The 20,440-nt window shown below is 39.8% G+C and overlaps 1 protein-coding gene across 2 annotated transcripts in view; it reads right to left on the bottom strand.

The window, feature by feature from the left end:
- The window catches only part of Crppa (CDP-L-ribitol pyrophosphorylase A), a 293,326-nt gene that overhangs the window by 194,113 nt on the left and 78,773 nt on the right, over nt 1–20,440 (bottom strand). For both annotated transcript variants that reach the window (XM_021179106.1, XM_021179109.2), the window contains exons 4-5: nt 10,194–10,298; nt 6,649–6,694 (exon numbers count right to left, since the gene is read on the bottom strand). In XM_021179106.1, the coding sequence (XP_021034765.1) occupies nt 6,649–6,694; nt 10,194–10,298 (151 nt within the window). The remainder of the gene's footprint in view (nt 1–6,648; nt 6,695–10,193; nt 10,299–20,440) is intronic.

Here is a 20,440-nt window from a genome sequence, read left to right as displayed (position 1 = left end):
GACATGGGGGGCAGGGAATACAGTCCTCCTTTGTTAAGTGGATGTTTACAAACGTATCAGTCAGCCGAGAGTTTTGTTGTAGTAATTAATCACAAGTCTCTGAAAAGATTGTTTTCATTTTCATTCGGAATAAAAGCTGGAAAGAGTTAAACATTAAATAGCAGGGACCAAATTTAACATGCTACCTTAGGAAAAAGAAATGTTGGGGTGGCATGGTTTTATGTAAGAATAACAGTAATTTGTAATTAACTGCATTTTAGCACAGAATCTATGAAAGACAGCCATAAGGACACCGCTTTCTATTCGGCTTTCCTACTAACCATGGCATACTGCAAGTAGGACCCCATATAGGCAATTATGCTGAGTTAAATCAAGTTAAAAATTAACAGAAGATGAGAATTAGATGGGGAATTTTATTTTTATTTGGAGATCTGAGTCATACATAATATTGCATGAAATTAACAGTTGAAGTCAAATATTAGTGAAATAAGATTTTGTTTTCCTGGCAATGAAGTGTCCATACTCAACCAAAGATGGTGACTTGATTGTAAATTAATATGGACCAAATATTTTATTTATATAACCAAATCTGTTATTCCAGCAAGTAGTAAATTTGCCAGTACAAAATGTTCTTGCATCTGACATAAGACTGTTTTATTTATCCTAGCAAAGTTTTATAGCATGAGAAATACTAAATTAACAAGAAAATAGTCACATCAAACCATTTGCTGCCCATTCAAAGAGAGATCAGCTGAAATATACCAAATTACAGAATGTGCAGCATACATATTATAGCATGTAAAAAGTTACAAGTTACCTTAAAATAGGAAGGTGCTGTTTACAAAGATCAGAATTATAAAATTAAAAAATAGAGAGCCTTAACAGTACATAACTAGCCATTTTTAAATGATTCTTCTGAAATTCCATTTTTTCCTTTTTTCTTTCTTTCTTTCTTTCTTTTTTTTTTTTTTTTTGTTTTTTGAGACAGGTTTTTTTCTGTGTAGCCCTGGCTGTCCTGGAACTCACTCTGTAGACCAGGCTGGCCTCGAACTCAGAAATCCGCCTGCCTCTGCCTCCCAAGTGCTGGGATTAAAGGTGTGTGCCACCAGCGCCCAGCTGAAATTCCATTTTTATGTTTATTCCATTGCTGGGTATGTCTACAAATTTACCAGTTAGTTATCATCCATTTTTCCGGAGCATGTGTGATGTTATCAGCAGGTCTAGAACAAATACTAGAAGGCAAGGCCTTTGTTCTCAAGGTCAGCTAAAGGCACAGCACTGAATGAAAGGAATGATGGCTGGACAGGTGGAATGTAGAACCTGCCAGGTTGCCCACTGAGAGAGCGTTTGTATCCAAGATTGGCACGGCTCTAATTGACCCTGTGAACTTGGAAGGTAGAGTGTAAAACTTAGACAGATTAAAGTCTAATGCAGTAGCCATTTTTATTCAGAGCCTCAAACAACTTATATTCTAAAGGCACTCCGAGTATTAAGCAAGGTCATGTGAGCAAAGTTCACTTGAGTTCAAGTTGTATACCGTCACAAGGGCAAGGACACAGGAGCTCAGGCTATATACAGTCAGGAGGACAACTCGTGCTTGGAAACCGCACTCTGAATAATAGTGTTAGGAAAGTTGATGGGTAATCTAAAGTAAACCCATTCCTATTATTACACCTGAGGAGGGCTTGAAAGCACATTCCACGAACAAACCTATGTTATGGAGGAGCAGAGGTTATAAGACTTTTGCTCTTTTTATTTGGAGTTTGCTCACAACATCAGAACTCTCCTCAGACAGTTTGACTCATGGACCATGTTCTGACACATGATCAACTCTCATGCTCAGAAAATGGGTCTGGGGGGTTGGGGCTGTAGCTCAGTGGTAGAGTGTTTGCATAGCAAGCACAAGGTCATGGGTTCCTCAGCTCTTGAAAAGAAAAAAAAAAGAAAAGGAAATGGGTCTGCATGTTTGAGGGTAAAAGGGCATGACCACCGTAAAAACAAGTTGGCATATCAATAAATCATATCTGTACTGTGTACTGTGGATCAGGGTTTTCCAATTTTGACACCCAGAAGAATGAGCCTCTTCCCCATTTCCCTGCCCATAAAATTGGATGTATAATATCTACCATACATTAATATTATTGGAAAGCATAAATGAGTTGAGATGCCTGGTATGAGTGCTATATGTCCTCAAACAATAAAGCTACATTACAACAGTATTTAATGACATAGGGATAGATGGACAGATAGGCTGAATCTTGTAAAAGATAATATGTATCTTTTACAAGTAGAAAGGAGTAATGTGGGATAGGAAAGCCATACATTCCTAAACTATAAATCTTCAAGGGAAAAACATGCCTGTATATGTTGCCACAAATTATTAAACCCAAAGCAATGCCAGCAGATAGACAGGAAACAAACCAGGAGATATTCCTTCCATGTTTATTGAACCATGATTCTGAAGCAGTTTCAAATCACACTGACATTATGAGAAACACTGAATCCACTAAGTCCATAAAATAAAAAGACTTATTTGGTCATATAATTTCATGACAAAATGAGCGCTGAACTTAAACTAGAAACCTTGTTGTGTTTATCACATTGAACATAAACATTTATGCATCATAAGTGTCATTTTGTGGTGAATCAAATTCCACTAGTGATATAATAAATGATGCATTTTTAGATACCCTAGACAGACAATACTTTTCCGAGAAGACACGGGAACTTAAATGAAAATCTAGTTCCAAGCACAGGGTACCTCCCTGTGATTTAGTACTCTGGGAATCATAACACTACATAAGTCATTGATTGGGGGAGATAAAGAGCTATAGATAAAATGTTCCAAGCTGTGCTCAACAAAAGGCTAGAGCCCAATATATGCTGGGAATTGGTGCTTACAAGTATATTGTGCAGCAAGCCTGGGATGCCATCTACCCAAGAGGCTAAAACAGGAAGGACAGCTTTGACAACTTAGACCCAATGTCAGAATAAAAAAAAGAAAAAAATGGAGTGGGGGGTGGGGTGGGAACATAAGTCCATGGTAGACCACTTGCCTAATATTTTCAAGGCCACAGTTGCTTGGATTCAGTCCCAAGTACAAAATAAATTAAATAAACCGCAAAAGAACTTTGACTATTTATTAAAAGTGATTGTTAATTTTACGCAACTATTTGACTGAGAAAGGGTTGTCCAAATAGCTGTTAAGCTCTGATTGTATCTGTGAGAGAACTGGAGTTTCTGGGAGAGGGCAGCATTTTAATGTGCATACAAAACAAATAAATGGTGCTCATCAACATGGGGAGAATAGCATTCATTTTATCCAGGATCTCCCTAGAACAGGAAAACAAGAGACAGAAGGAAGAATCCTCCTCCCTCTCTGAAGCTGAAACACCCATATTCTACATTTGGTCTCAGTTTTGGTCCATACAATAATGAATATGCTGGTACTCTGATCTTTGGGGTTTGATGGAAACAATACCACAGACTTTCTTGGGCCTCAAGCTTGTAGATGGTAATAGATAATTAAACAGGAAAGACGTGAAAAGGGAGATGAGTCCCTCACTTGGGACTCTGCATGAAGACTCGAGCAGGCGGAACTCAAGCATTCCAGCATAGTTAATGACATGTACTGTGAAGGTTGCTAATGTGGAGATAATATTCATTTATATACAGATACTTAAGAATATTAAAACAGCAATGAAACATGCTTCAGGCACAAATATATACACCCCTGAATATTACCTTATCCCTCTCCCAGATATTATCTGGGAGTCTCACAAGAAAGACCATTAACTTTTTGTTGACAGAGGAAACATCTTAACTTCCCATGCAGTTCTTGTGATCTTGGGTTTTATGGTACCAAATGAAATTTGTGCTCGATCCTTTTGTCTGCACATCTCAGGAACCACCCAATGATCTCATTTCGATTCCATAGCAACCCTGGGAAGATGGAACTTCAGAGCCCACTGACATCAAATGCATGAGAAGCCCACACCCTCAAGTGTCTTGTGTACTCTTTCCCTGAGTAATTTTTTTCTAACCTGTTACTGAATACAACACTTATTAAACTCAAAGTGTGATTCATACTGACAGATTCTTTTTTTTTTTCAGAGTCAAGAATCTCAACTTCACCTTAGTGAAAAACTTGGAAAGGAACTCTTGGGGTAACAGCAGGGACTTTCATTGAACTCTGGCTCATCTTCCTACCATTGCTAAGACGAATCTTATATCTCTATCAATATAGAGAGGTATATCTATACCTCTCTGTATTGTATTACTTTTCCTGGATAACCCTAGCTTATATAGTTGGAAAAGGCAAGCTTGCAAATAAATAATTTTAATAGGTTTCTGCTAACCACATTGCATTTAACAACTTGTGTGCATGTGTGTGGCAAGAGTACATATAAATGTACAGTCATGTATAAGCCAGACACTGGGGGTCACAATCAGCTGCTTTCGACCTGACATTTTGATAAAGGGTCCCTTGGATAACCTGAGCCCACTGATTCACCTAGGCTGATGGACCACTGAGCCTAATGGATCCATCTTCCTCTGTCTCACCAGTACTGGGATTACAGGTATATACTACCACACACTGCTGTGTCTCACAACTTCAAAATTCCAAAAGTAACACTCCACATTTTCTTCCTCCTGTTTCCAACGGTACGTTAATTATCAGTGTTGGTATTTAGTACAAATCAGGAAGGAAGTAAAGAAATACACATTGAAACTTGAAAGACTATAGCAAGACTCTGAATTTGAAATGCAGTAGAAACAGCTTAGATAGATGTGACCTATAGGAGATTATAAGGAGTAGCCTTAACCAATGTTTCTCAAATATGAATTATAATGCAATTAACTTGAGTTCTTAGCAAAACACATTCTGACTCACATGGGAGTGGGACTGAAGACTATAACCTCAGGGTGTCTAAAAATCACATGACTACTGATTTAGCTACCTAGAGAGTATGAAGGCTCCAGAAATGTGGACCTATGTAGGCCCAGTAACATCAGAATTGCCTCTAACGTCATAGAAATAAGTGCCTTAAAGAATAAGAAAGCTCATTATTTAGTTTCCAACTAAGTCAACTGCTTAAACCTAGCCATGTAAGCTCACTCAGAATAAACTAGAACACCTTGAAAATACAACGTTAGAAACTGTTACCTAAACAAGATAGCAAATAGCTTAACATAATTGTTTTTGCATGGCTGCTAGCTCTGATAATATGTGAGGAAAGTATTACAACCTGGAAAATCAGTAGTGGAGACAGTAATCTCCTCGCTGCTCACACTGCCCCTCTCCCTAAGCAATGCACAGCTTCCTTAGAAATACAATCAAACTGAGTTTTCTGCCTTTATGTTAAAAGCATAAACAACCACAGCACAACTTTGCCAACCACTCACGAAGAAATATTTATACATTGCCTGGCTGATACGTAAATATATGTCAACTTTTTGATTTATGGTTATAGATTAACTATTTACAAGCACAGAAACACAAATTATATGACATTAATTGTATGAAACAAAATATTCTTGAAGGGAAACAAATCTGGGGGTAACTAAAACACAGTCTCGCGATTACAGAAGAGCTCAGCTTTCCACATGCGAGCCAACTACTTGCCTACAGCTCTAAAAGAAAGCTGGGTCAAGGGCTACCCACCCCAGCAAGAGACGGAATTTAAAACTTTATACTTCTCAGCTGAAACATGAGTGTTATCATTTTGCTCATAGTCTAATTTGGAAAAGAACAGTCACCAGCTTCCTGTTGTCCCGAGGACAGAGGGAACACCCCTTGTCGCACTACTAAAATCGGATGTTTAAAAGGGAGTTCTCAATCCGAGACAACTTTATCCCCTGTGACATTTGACAGTTTCATGAGATAATTTTCACGGCCACAGACATGGTGTAAAGGAGAGGGAGCAGTGTTGCTGGCACCTCAGTGGAGTGTGTGGCTTTGGGTACTACTAAAAAATGCACTAAACCCTCCTGAGGTCCAAGGATTTCCTGCGGCTGAGCTTGAGAACTCCGACTGGAACCATAGAGCCTGCAGAACACAGAGAGAATTCCCTTTCTGTGTGCTGATTACATTCCCAGCACACTAGTAAGTACTAGCTGGGTGTTAAAACACTATGTGGCATCTTAAGGGCAATATAGTGATGAAAAGCAAGCAGGCGTTGTCAGAAAAATAAGTTTGTTTTGGATTTTTGTTTTGTTTTGTTTTAAAAGTCATCTATTTCAAATTCTCTAAGTTGTACAAACTATTATATGGAGGGCATTCCTTGATGCTCTGACAGGATAGTGCAGAGGCCAGGGACAGCCTTCTATGCATTAAACAGGAGGGACCTTCTCAGGTTTATTGAAATATCAGTGTATACAGTTGCCTTTCCGATAGGATTGATGCTCCATACTTAATAGGCTGAAGTCTTTCTTTTATGAAAATTAAAATCAATGTGGTATAATAAATGGTGTTTCACAAGCAGGAAACAAAACAAAATGCAATTTTCAAAACACAAATCAGAGACCTCTGTAGCCTCCAAACATCTGTCCACCTAAAATGTCTGGGATTTAACTGTCTCAAGAAATCCTTCAGATGTGGCCTCACATCTGAAGCTCAGGAGCTGACAGTCACAAGGTTGAACATACCTTTAATCATGGCTTCAGCTGCACACAGGTCTTGTTTGTAGGTCACCTAAAGGACAGATAACCCTCATTAGACTCAACAGAGCAGGCAGGAATGTGAGAGCTGTAAAACAAAGCCCCAAGGAAATTCTTCCCTTGGGAGAAACTGCACACACCACACAAGCGATTTCCAAACCAAAGAGCCATTAGACATTCACATTAAATCAAATCCAATTTCAACAAATTATGAAGATCTAAGTCTTATATCTTTGACTAAGTTATGATAGCATGTAGCAGTGGTTACTGAAATATGATTATTATAACTGTTGTCAAAGGAAATGCATGAGGGTTCAAACAGAAGTATGCACACCACTGTTGTATAAGGTTTCACACTGGAAAAGAAAGAGGTAAGGAAGAAAGGAGAAAGAGGGAGGAAAGAAGGGCTGCGAGGCTGAGGGAGGAAGAGAGTCTCCAAATAGCAAAAGATGACCAGCTCCATTCTAAGCTGAAATTCTCAAAAAACAATTTACATTTAAAGGGACTTCAGAATTCTGAAGGTCATTGTGAGACGGGTTGGTTGCACTTTGTGAAATTTTTCTTAAAACACAGCCTCTATAAAAAGAATCTATAGGGTACCACAGTGCACCTAAGGACAATGATGCACTTTCCTTAATAGCCAACAGCTTGCTCATAATTGCACCCTGCTTGTTGTAAAGTAACCTTCTACAGTATGCATATCCGGTCTATGGCAGATTCCTCCCAAAGGCCATCCAGATAAGTTCAGATACAGAACATCTGCCAATTACTGATTTGTACCATGGAACTAGAACACACAGTGAACAATAAAATAGTATCAAGTCGGTACAATAAGGTTCGATGGGCACATCACTCAAATGCCCAGTTAATTAACAATGGCAATGGCCTCAACCTTGTCATGTAAAATGTTCACCTAACTAGTCCCTTTCCAGACAGTCAGGTTAGTTTGTTTTGTTTTCTCTAAATGATCTCCACCATGGTCTTGTTTAGCTCAAGTAGCTTGTTTAGCTTGTATAAAGTAAATTCCCCTGCCAGGCCTTTACCCTAGGAGGTAAGTTTGATGAGGCCATACTATTTTTCACTGCAGTAACAGCAAACCCAGAAAGACAGATAGATGCAAGTCTACTGGACCAATTTACTAATCTATTAAAAGCAAAGATGCCATTACTCTGCCGTCTGTACAGAAAGTACAACTCACTGTTCTCTGTGACCCTCGGCACTGCAGTTACTCTCCACAGTCCATTTCTGCGATCTATGAAACAAGAACATGCTCAGTCTATAGATTTCCCAATGTGATGTATCTGAGTCCAATAAGTGTTTACAGAAAGGGTTATAAAGTGATCTGAATGCCCTTCAGACTACTAGGAGCAGAGCAACGGCAGGGCCCAATGGAACCTTTGACCTCTGGAGATGCCCCCTTTGTCAAGAACTTCCTGTGAAACGGAATAAACCTAGTTTTGAGCTATTTATTAATTTCAGGTTAACTATATACCTGAATTCCAAACTAACTTATATTTACAATTTAAATAAGAAAAAAAAATTGTATAGCCATTGTCTATTGTATAGATTAAACTCCAGTCATAAATCAAGAGTATATGTAGCTAATGATTCACTTCCTCCTGCTTTGAGTGGTAAACTAAAATCTAGGTTCAAATTAATATTAATACTGGACATTTAAACTGATGTAAATTTATCACCAAATACTAAATTAACTTTCAGAATTCTTAAAACTTCAAGTAATTACTTATAAATAAAATGCATATTTTTCACTTTATAGTAATAGCCACAAACCAAACAAACCAGTTTGTTAAGTTTATTTCTACTGCCTCCAGCATATAGGCTATAGATGCCAACACAGAGATGAATATTTTTTACTTAGATTAACATCTACTATGTGTTTAGTGACAGTTTTAAAGCCAGGCAGAGTGGTACCCACCTATAATCCCAGCAATTGGAGACTAAGGCAGGAAGGGGAAGAATTAAGGCCAGAGTAGTCTACATAGTGATTTGAGGCTTATCTGTGCTATGAGCTACGTAGCCCAATACTAGCTAGAGGGAAATAATCTGTTTTTTCCCTAAATAAAACAGAGAATGTACTTCAAAGGAAATAGTACTGGAAACTGTCATCATTTTGAAATGATGCGTTATTCACTCTGCTAATTTTTTAAAAAACGAGTTGCCTTTGCTTGTTTTTAATTTACAGAAGCATTGTAATAATCAGTTCTGAAGTTGATTCTCAGCACTTCTCAGCCTTGTGGGTAAGATCAGTGTTGACACTGGGTTTCTTCAGTCAGCACAAGCCGTACTTTTCCTTTGACCTTGCACAATACCCAACTATTGGAAATAATTACTCTCAAAAACCCTTGTGATGGACTAGCATGCTGGTGAGTTTCTCACTGACTGGTTTTCAACCTATGCTCAGAGGAACCCCTGGAGCCCTGTGGAGATAGTGAGGGCAGTCTGTACAGGGAGATGTGGCGAGGCTATGCCACTCACCAGCACAGCTCAGTCATGTCTCCTCTACATGACCTGTCTGTGCAGTGATTCCCCTGAGTCAAGTGTTTATCTGAGGAACCATCAACAGAAGAGAAACCTGACATTTACACAGAATTATCCTCTCAGGCAGAGGGCAGGCTGGCCTCAGGTACCAACACTCACTTCACCTAGGAATACTCCTCATTGTATAAGTTAAGGCACAAGAGACCCCTCTGAACCGAACCAAGGCACAGTGGCCCCTACTTCCCTTGAGTTAAGAGTACCCTACACTTGAAGTTCCCACAGAGCAACCTCATAGGATAACAGAGACATTGCCCCAATAGTTGGCCTAAAAGCCTATGAACTAAAAGATACAGAATAATTGTTAGACACAGATGTCAAATCTAATGTGAATCCCCAAATGACAATCTGAGCTTAGCTCTAGCTGGACTACAGAAGGACTGCTGCTGCTCACTCTCAGCATTCTTCGCGTTTCTATCTGGCAGGAAGAGCCACTTTCCTATGGGCATGTACCTATGGTGCATAAGCCACAGGCCTGCAGAGCCACTCCCCTACTCTGTAGCTCAGGGTTATTCTTTATAACCCAGGAAGCTTCCCCCTGCTTCCACTCTTCTCTACTCCTAGACTGATATCCCAGACCACATCCAGTCGGTCCCTCTCCTCTCTGCCCCAGAAAAGGAGCCATGGCTGCGTGAACTACCCCAAAGGCCTCTGGCTACTGTTTCTCTCATATCTATAATAAAAGCCATCCCAACCATGGATTGATCATTTTGATGTATTCTCTGCACCCTTGCGCACAGTGGGTATTTTTGAACTTCATTTGCATTTTTTCAGTTGAGCACACACACACAAAATATTCTTTTTCCTAGGAATAAAATGTGAATTTACTTGAAGGCAAGAAACAGAAGCATCATCGCCCGCTGCTGCTCACAAGCACCAGAGACTCTGCCTTTCAGGGTCCTTTCCCATACAACCTTAAGTACAGCACACACACTCACAGGCAGCAGAAGAACCCCCGTAGGATGAATCTCTCTTACCTTCCAGAGGGCAGGGGGCCCTTCTACAAGCTTTGCTTTCCTGTGACAGTATTTTAGAGCCAACTGCAAGCACTCTGTTCCAAATTCCAAGTCAAAATCACTACACTGGTGACAAAGGACAAAAGAAGCAGACATAGAATTAACAAACTGTAATACAATTGGTGAAAAATAAAGCCAAACAAAGCAAAAGGGCTTTTATTTTACAAACAAGTAAAATATAAAGGAATCAGTCTGAGAATGAGCAAACTGGATAATTATCTCTGATTCTATTGTAGAATAACCCTTCCCATATCCTAAAAATGAAATAAAAACAACAAGCTAATAGGAAAGTTATAACATCCCTAGAGATCTGGGCTCCCTCGGGTGTCTCAGGAGCCTGACCAGAACAATATTTATTTCTGTTGTTCATACTTGAAAGTAGATCAGAGGAATTACCACATCCAAATTCTTCATTGAACAAACACATCTGTGAGATCCAGGTCCCTTTCTATTTATAACAAGACATGAAAACATCATAGCTATTGTTCATTTTAATATTTAGAATATCAATATATCATTCTTTAAACATTTATATCTGTATGAACACAAAGATAGTTCAGTTTTTCATTGTATAGAAAAACATGAACTTGTCAAATTCAGTAAAACATAAATTACTGCATTTTAAGTGGAACCATCAAAATCTCTAAGCAATAATATAATTCAGCTGAAGTTCTGAATTATGTACCAACTACATAAAGGTAAAGAACACATGAATCATGTACTCAGAGGAACTCCAGCCTAGAGGGGAGCCTGACTTCAGAAACTGGCAACAGAATGTTGTCTGCTAGGCTGGAAGCAAGTGTATCTGCAGGAAACACACTGGGGAAAATTACCTGAGCTTATGTGAGCTCATCAGGAAAGGCCTATCAAATGCAATGATCTCTGGTCTCCAGCTCAAGGAATAACTGGAGGATGAGGAACACTACGTGATAAAAATGGAGTCTTGTAAAAGGAAGAGGAACAAGACCCTCTTATCCTACAAGTTTACATGTGTGTGTGCATTTATGTGTGAAGATGCTTAGGATTAGGGCTGTAGAGGTGGGTGCTACGTATCTGAACTCAGGTTCTTATGTGTGTGTGACGAGTACTTCACCTACGGAGTAAGAACAGCAAAGAAGCACAATAAAGAATGCAGTATTCAGCATAACTTCCAACAGTATTTTAATCTTCTAGAAGACTACGAAGTCCTAACTGTAGTAGTTTCTGAAATTAATGAAGAGAATCTAACTGAATATGCAGAGTCTCTATCTCACCTGAAGAGTTACAGCTCAGATCTACTTTTATGTGCTATGTGGGAGATTTTCTAGAAATGTATACTGCAGCAGCATCAAGAGTGGCACTGGATAAGCTAAGATGGCTTTTCGTAGACTTCTGCTTTGTACTTTCAATGTCTTCACATTATGTCTGGTAGTATGAGAGACGTCTGTACAGGAAAGAGCCATCCTCTAATTAAATCCCAGTAATACAACCTTGATTTCTCCCTGACTCATCACACAAGAGCATGAACGCTTTCCAGCTAGCCTTGCAGGTGCTCACAAATGCATAATGAGAAAACCCATACGATGAGTTCCTTCCTGCCTCCAGTCGTGATGTGAAACACACCAGATGCTATGTTCCTGGCTCTGCCATAGCTAAGTCTGTGGAAAACAGAAAAGTATCCCACAAATATATATATATATATATATATATATAATTTATTCAGGAAACAGGCTGAGCTTGCTTAGAGACACGTCTGTAGTGACAATTTTGGAGTTTTGGTTTCTTTAAAAACACAGAAATATTATAAGAATGTGTTTTTGTTTTAATCCCAGGTGTGGAAATATGGGCTGCTTTGGACTGTCCACAGCAGCTGTTAAGGATGGGCCTGGTGTTGTTTATTTGTTGATGCTAATTCTTCTCTTCTGGAAGAGGCAGTGGACAAGGAATATGTCATACTCAGGTGACTTCTTGTGAACCAATCCCCTAATGAATAAAGAAGCCAATCACTGGGCGAGTGGGCAGGACTTCCGGGTTGAAGAGGGGAAGATTTGTAGGTGGAACAACAATATGAACTAACTAGTACCCCCAGAGCTCGTGTCTCTTATGTAGCAGAAGTCAGCCATCATTGGGAAGAGAGGCCCCTTGTTCTTGCAAACTTTATATGCCCCAATACAGGGGAATGCCAGGGCCAAGAAGTGGGAGTGGGTGGGTAGGGAAGCAGGGCGGGGGAGGGTACAGGGAACTTTCGGGATAGCATTTGAAATATAAATAAAGAAAATACCTAAAAAAAAAATAAACTGAAGAGGGGAAGAGAGGAAGCAGGAAAGAGTTAGGGTCTTTTTGGACGGGGATAGCGTGAGGACAAGAAGTACCTATGAGTGTCTCCCCATTTCAATGGTGGATCCACCAGGATTTGCCACCGAAGGACTTAGATTTATTAAGGCTAACAAGATTAGGTTTTATTTTGTTTTGCTGAGATATTGAGTTACCATTGTTTCTGAACTAAGTTTTTGTGGTGTTTATCTTCTCTTGGCGACTTATCTGAGTTCTCATCGGCCAGACCAGCAGGGCTGAAAGTAGCAGGGCACAAGTCGGGGAACATTATGGTTCCTTTTTAATATTTCCTACAACATGAGTTGCCTTGTACTCTAGCAGAGACATGGTTTTGCCACCTACAAGTAGTTCCTGAAATTGTGTAATGTTTGGAATTCTGGGAGATTTTCAGAGTGTATATAAATGCTAGAGTTCTGATAGTTGGGGTAGGTGGTTGTTGGTCAATTATGGATGTGATTGCACTTCGTTAGTAGCCATGGTCAAAGAAGAAACAAAAGGAAAGAAATTAGATTCAGGGATACTCTCTCTCTCTCTCTCTCTCTCTCTCTCTCTCTCTCTCTCTCCCTCTCTCTGTCTCTCTCTGTCTCTCTCTCTGTCTCTCTCTCTCTCTCTGTCTCTCTCTCTCTCTCTCTGTCTTCTATCCTTTCTCTACTGTCTAGGGGGTGAAACTGGGAAGACAAAGGATGAGAAGGATGCACAAAGTAGCAGAGACATGCTATACCGGTCTAAACTTATAATCATATAGGTTAATATAATAAAGGAGGTGGAACATTTTATAATAAAACCTTTCTTTTAAAGTGAGTACAGAATTCTGCAATCAATGAAAAAATCTGAATTTCTGTTTTTTCCAAATATTAACGAACAGATTGTTTTTACTAAAACATGAAAGATATGAGACATGTATTTGAGCAAGGGAAAGACAACAAATGAAGCCCTAAAGGGAAGCTGTGTTCTTCAGTCTACCAGAGCTGGGGCAGATTTTGAGGAACCTTCAGATTGTTTCCCGTAATGGCTGCTTTGGGTCACATTCTCACCACTAACATCCAAGAATCTCCTTTCCCCCATCCCAGCACACCACTCTTCTCCTGGCAGTTTGATGATGGCTAACCTAGCGCTGGGAACTCACTTGTCCTCATATGAACAACTAATTTCTGTTAGAAAGCTGCAAACTTCATTTATACCTATAGCTCCTTTGCAATGTTCATGTCAATAGCAATCTCCACCTTGAACCTCTAATGAATTATCCCTCTTAATTCTCCACACAAAGGCCTACTTTTTACCTCACTGAAACTTGAAGACCTGTGAAAGCTGCATTTGCTTTTTATTAGAAAAATACATTTTCTTAGACTGTCTGTATCACCCAGTAGACCATGGTTTAATGCCTGAAAAGATTTGTTACTAGGAGTCCAGATTCCTTGCTCTATTATCCAAGTGATAGGTGTTCTTTATAAACTTGGTCTACAAATTAACAATGCTGCCATCAGCATTTTTAGTTGGTAATCTATACGTTTATCATATGCATGTACACATACTATGAAGAATCAAAAATCTGTCAGGCATAATGGTACATCTTACATATCTTAATCACAGCACTCAGGAGGCAGAGGCAGGCAGATCTCTAAGTTTGAGGCCAACCTAATCTACATAGAATGCTTTGGCCAGCCAGGGGTTCATTGTGAGACCCTGTTTAAAATTAAAAAGAAATCTCTGCAATGTTTTATGTGATAACAATCCACCCATTTCCGTACACCCTATTCTGTCTCCCATGCTTCCAAGCAGGCAACCATCACTGGCTGCAAACTTTAATGTAGTGCTTATTTCTATGTGTAACCGTCAACCTTTGCCCACTAACAACTAGGCAGGAAATCTGTGATCAGTTACAATAAACTAACTCATCACACAGTTGCAGGGTGGCAGAGGTGCCATGTTTCTAGCTGTAGAGCTAAGGGGTCTGACTCATCTGTTTACTCCAATGACTTAGACTGGAGGAACAGCAGGTGTAGACAGCAAGTGTAGACTGTCTTCTTACTATGGTAACAGCCGCACAGGAGGACAAACCCGAGAGGGCTGGTACACTGTCAGCCTCCACCTCTTACATCCAGCAAGATCCCTTTGCCCAATGCAAATCAGACAGACAAACACAAACTGAGAATGAGACACTTTGCCCAGAAGGGTTTGTGGCAGTGGTACAAAAGTAAGGACTGTTTCTAATTAATGTACCTGTGATGTGGTCCTTTGGTTTTTTTCTGTTTTATTTACTATATTTTGAAAAAAAAAAAACTATATTTCTTTTTCCTACCACAATAGACACCCACACTTTCCATTTCCCATCCTTTCAATATTGTAGTATTGATATTACCAACACTGAGCATTTACATCATCGACTATGCAAAACTTTCTCACAGATAAATCACATAAAGCTAAAATCACTTTCCTGAGTAAGTTTGTTTTCCCTGTAATTAACGCTTGTCTTTTGTTTTATGTGGTTAACTTGCTATATGCATATAACTCTTTTAAGAACTCCACACTTGGCTACTTACCCACATCTATTCCCAAGATATGATAAGACTCATGAAAAAAAATCACCCTTTGAATCGTCCAGTCATTTCAACAGGGACCATTGTGCTTTCTGCCAATCCCATAGGTATTATTCTCAGAACACTATGTGCCACCTTAGGGAGATTCATGATTTCTTGATCATTCACCCAGGCCATTGTATGCCAGGCAATCTTCTGTCTTAATTGACTCACGTTCCCAAAACAAATCCTCCAAGAACTTCCTATGGAGAGATTGTGTAGAGATGTTTGTGATGAAATGACATCTGAGATGAGTATCCTTAGGACTTTCCTCTTAAACTGGACAGACTGCCCCAACAAAGCCATTCCAAAGACAGAATGAGAAACCACTAAGAGGCTAACTACTGGGAGGGGGAGCAGGCACTTCCTCAGTCAGTAGTCAGTATGCAGAGGTTCTGCCTGTCACTGTTTGGAAATCACCTCAGCCCTCCACTGCAAAGATGTTCTCCTTGTCACACTCTTTCCAGAGCTGACTGCTTTACAAACTCCTTTTAATAAACATCTACTTTTCTCTCTGTCCTCATCTCTTATAGAGTTCTTACCACCTTCTGCTGGGAATGTTGTCCTTTTTTATTTACTGAGAACCTGTTACTAATTTACCTGCTTTCTAGCTAACTTTCTTTTCCTATTGGCACTTTTCTTACTCTTGATCTTAAGGACTTATGGCAGGTTGTATTCATTTATGTTCTCTTGAGTGATTTTTAAGTAGTTAGCAAAATTAGATAAATGTCCAGTCTGCTATCGTTCCCTATAAACAGAAAGTGAATGCACATTAGTTGCATACATACTCCAAATTGTCCTCTATAAAAATGGCTTCCACTCATATTCCTAAAAATGGCATGTAATTGTAGCATGTTTTTTAACATAAAGTAAAGGAATATGAATACCATGGACTCAAAATCTTGAAAAATGTATTGTGCATAATGCAACTATTTTTCTGAGAAAGGAAGGATTCCTTAATTTTCAGAGGTTTTATATCCCCCAAAAGGTTAGAAACTATTGTTTTATGCTAATGATGTAATGGTTCATGACTACAAATAATCTGATTATAAATGTTTCTATCCTTCCATCCATGACAACATTCAAATAGGTATTGCAATAGGGCAGCCAGGGATGTTTGCCCAACAGGGAACAATATATACATTAAAGTAAAGCTAAATCAAAGGCATGCATGCACAGGTTTCTCACTCTCTCGTTGGAGAAGCATGCTAACAATATTCAAGTATTAACAAAATAGAGCAGTTTACAATTAGGTAAACAATGAACACCTGCATTCAATTTATCATCTCAAAATCAAACCCGAGGCATTTTGCATACATTAACAAAGCTTGGATTATGCAATGTTCCTTCGAGTCGCATGAGACAGTTATCCAAGAGGCTTTGTTCTTACATCAGATCAGATCATCTTCTGAGTAAACAACCCCAGACTGGGTCCATATGAGGCTGATACAGAAACAACCCCACTGTATATGAAATAAAAGCACAAATGATGTGCATAAATAAGCACAAGATTTCTTTTCGGGTAGAAATATTTAAATGGGTTTACAAAGAATGCATTTGCAAAAGCCTTCAAATATCTATCATTAAAAACAAAAAATAAAATAAAATAAACCTTTCAGATTATTCTAAACCTTGGCAAGCCTGCACAGCCAATATACATTGTGAGTTGCAATCCCATCCATAGCTGTTAATTTAGCAATGCAGAGATATTTAATTTTCTAATGTGTGGATACAGATAATTAGGGCAAAGTTATGGGAAAATTATGGGAAAGAACTTTGCTTGTAATACTAAAGTTGCACTTTTAGCCCTTATTTTTGACATTCATAATCAAATATTGTGAAAACCTATAAAAAGGAAAATGTCACTTAAATGTTTAACTTTCATTTATCTTTTCAGGTAAACTACTGACACATTGGACAATAAAAGTAGAAAATGAAATAGTGGCCTAAACTTCAAGTCATTACTCTTACGTGGCATGGAATTATCTGCTGTGTATAAACAACTGAAGAAAAACCAAACCCGCATCATAATCCAACCACAAAAATAAAAAAGATTTCAATCCTTCTAAGAACTGTCAGGGTTTTGCCATAAGCTTATCTTTGGAGAGTAAAGAGCTAAAAGGAGCCCAAGACCTGGAGTTACTTTCTACAGCAGCAGGATCAGCCACACCATTCAGAGGTAGATGATGTGACAAAGCCAGTCTACCAGAGAGGCTAGTGACCAATAGAGTTGAAGTGGCCTACTCATAGACAGTTGGAAACTTATCTCCCAACGTTTTTGTGAGAAATATGAACAAGAGTGATGGGAGATGTTAGAGAAGATCTGCTCAATAATGAAGCAAATATTCCTGGAGATTTCCCCAGGCAATATGCTGAGAAGGATGAATGAGGCTGAGAAAAGAAGGGATGGGTTGGGAAGCAGAAACAGGGACATATAAAATGAGGAGCTCTTTGTCTTTCTGGCAGCATGCCATACATGGAGAAGGCAAACAGAGACACCCAGGACTTTGTCAGACATATTTCTTCCATTCAACTGATACATCAAAAATCATAGCAAATTTAACCTTAGTACAGTTAGAACTATGACAACCCCAATAGACTTTATCCTAAGTCCTTTAATAAGCAAAACTATAGTTTTCAAACTCTTCTCCTTTCCACAGAGCTTGGCCAGGAGCCCCTGGCTACTTCTCCCTGATCTCTAGCTTTTCTCTCACACAGTACATTTGTAACTATTTGGAACATTTGGTACATTTGGAGCTATCCTGTGACTCTTTGACACTGTCGTCCTAGTCCCTCTGCATCAACTCTTCACTAAAATGTGACCTGTGAAACTCAGCGCCTGCCAAACTCTTCTTCTGTTTTTATTTATTCACTTTACATCCTGCTCACTGGCTTCCTCCTGGTCACCCCTCCTACAACCCTTCCTCCAATTCCCCTCCCCTTCTCATCTAAGAGGGTGTGGACCCACAAGGTGTCCCCCAACCCTGGCAAATCGCCTCTCTACATGCAGTGCTAGGCAGACAAGGCTGCCCAGGTAGAACATATCCCATGGGTAGGCAAGAGCTTTTGGGATAGCCCCTGATGCAGTTGTTCAGGACCTACATGAAGACCGAGCTATACATCTGCTACATATGTATTTGCCCTTTGGTCTGGCTCCTGTTCTTAACAAACCCTTTTTATTTATTCTGTAAGGTCTATTTTCTTCAAATAAAACAGAAACCACAACAGAAGAAGAATGAAACTTTCCTACATACTAGGCAATCAGACAGAACACTAACAACAAATCTTCTCAACAGCAGACAGAAGAGCATGAATGGATTTCAGTGTCATTGTTTCTCTACAGAAAGCAAGACAGATTATAAATCCATGACTTTGTTAATAAGGCTTTTTTGACATAAAGTCTCTCTCCATAGCCGCGACTGTCCTGGAATTCACTATGGAGACCAAACCATCCTCATACTCACAGACATCCCCCTGCCTCTGCCTCCCAAGTGCTGGGATTAAAGGTTTGTACCACCATGCCCAGCCCTGATATGGCATTTTAGAGTAGGGAAACTGCAAACCAGAAAATAGATCAGTGGTGTCCAGGGCTGATGGGTGGTGAAAGGTAATCAATCACAAAGGGGCACAAGGGTCACAAGGGGCATGGGGTCACGAGGGGCATGGGGGGCATGGGGGGCATGGGGGGCATGAGGGACACAGAGCGAGCATGGGGAGCACATGGAGCACAGGGTAAACAGGGGACATGGGAGGGCATGGGGGCACAAGGGGCACTGGAGACATGGAGGACACGAGGAACATGGATGGAGCATTGGGGAACACAAGGAGTACGGGGGCACAGGGTGTCATGGGTGCATAGGGAACATGAGGGTCATGCGAGGAAAGGGGAAGGGGAACATAGAGGGAAAGGGGGAATAGGGGGAATGAGACTATTTCCCAAGTGGAAAACTTAAATTATGTAGTTTGTTGTGAATGTTCAGGGCTGTATGCGCTGTGAATACTTATCGAGCAATTTTAACTTTCATGTAAAGTATGTCTCAGTGAATCTTAATTATAAAATTTCATTATTTATAATAATAATGAAAAGAACAAGCTACTTAGTAGTAAATTTACCAAAAGAATTTCAAGACTTCTAAGGAGAAAGCTATAAAATTTGGTGTAAATGTATTTTTAATTAAAGGAGATTTGATTATTTGGCATAGATGCTATATAAGAATTATGACAGTTCATCCTAAAATAACCATCAGATAAATGACAAATAAAAAATAAGCTAATATATTCTTAAAATTTTAAAATATAATCATAATGTTTATATTAAAAATATGGTCCTCCTGATATAGCTCTCTCTTGTGAGGCTATGACAGGGCCTTGCAAATACAGAAGTAGATGCTCACATCATCTACTGGATGGAACATAGTTCCATAGCTCCTTCCCCTAATGAAGGAGCTAGAGAAAGTTCCCAAGGAGATAAAGGGGTCTGCAACCCTATAGGAGGAACAACAATATGAATTAACCAGTACCCCCCAGAGCTTGTGTCTCTAGTTGCATATGTAGCAGAGAATGGCCTAGACAGCCATCAATGGGAGGAGAGGCCCTGGTCTTGTGAAGATCATATGCCCCAGTACAGGGGAATGACAGGGCCAGGAAGCAGGAGTGGGTGGGTTGGGGAGCAGGGCAAGGGGAAGGTACAGAGAGCTTTGGAGAAAGCATTTGAAATGTAAATGAAGAAAAAATCTTCTTTTTAAATTTTTTTATTACGTATTTTCCTCAATTACATTTCCAATGCTATCCCAAAAGTCCCCCATACCGTCCCCACAACTATCCTACCCACCCATTCCCACTTTTTGGCCCTGGCTTTCCCCTGTACTGGGGCATATAAAGTTTGCATGTCCAATGGGCCTCTCTTTCCAGTGATGGCCTACTAGGCCATCTTTTGATACATATGCAGCTAGAGTCAAGAGCTCCGGAGTACTGGTTAGTTCATAATGTTGTTGCACCTACAGGGTTGCAGATCTCTATAGCTCCTTGGATACTTTATCTAGCTCCTCCATTGGGGGTCCTGTGATCCATCCAATAGCTGACTGTGAGCATCCACTTCTGTGTTTACTAGGCCCCGGCATAGTCTCACAAGAGACAGCTATATCAGGGTCCTTTCAGCAACAGCTGCTTGTGGACGTTGTACATCGTGGTGCGGAGCCTAGTGCGCACCACGATGTACAACGTCCACAAGCAGCAAGGATAAAAGTACCTCTGGTGGAATCACCATGCCTGACCTAAAGCTCTACTACAGAGCAATTGTGATAAAAACTGCATGGTACT

Source organism: Mus caroli, chromosome 12, assembly GCF_900094665.2.
Source record: "Mus caroli chromosome 12, CAROLI_EIJ_v1.1, whole genome shotgun sequence".
Classification (NCBI taxonomy): Eukaryota; Metazoa; Chordata; class Mammalia; order Rodentia; family Muridae; genus Mus; species Mus caroli.
This window is presented reverse-complemented; position numbering and strand designations above follow the sequence as displayed.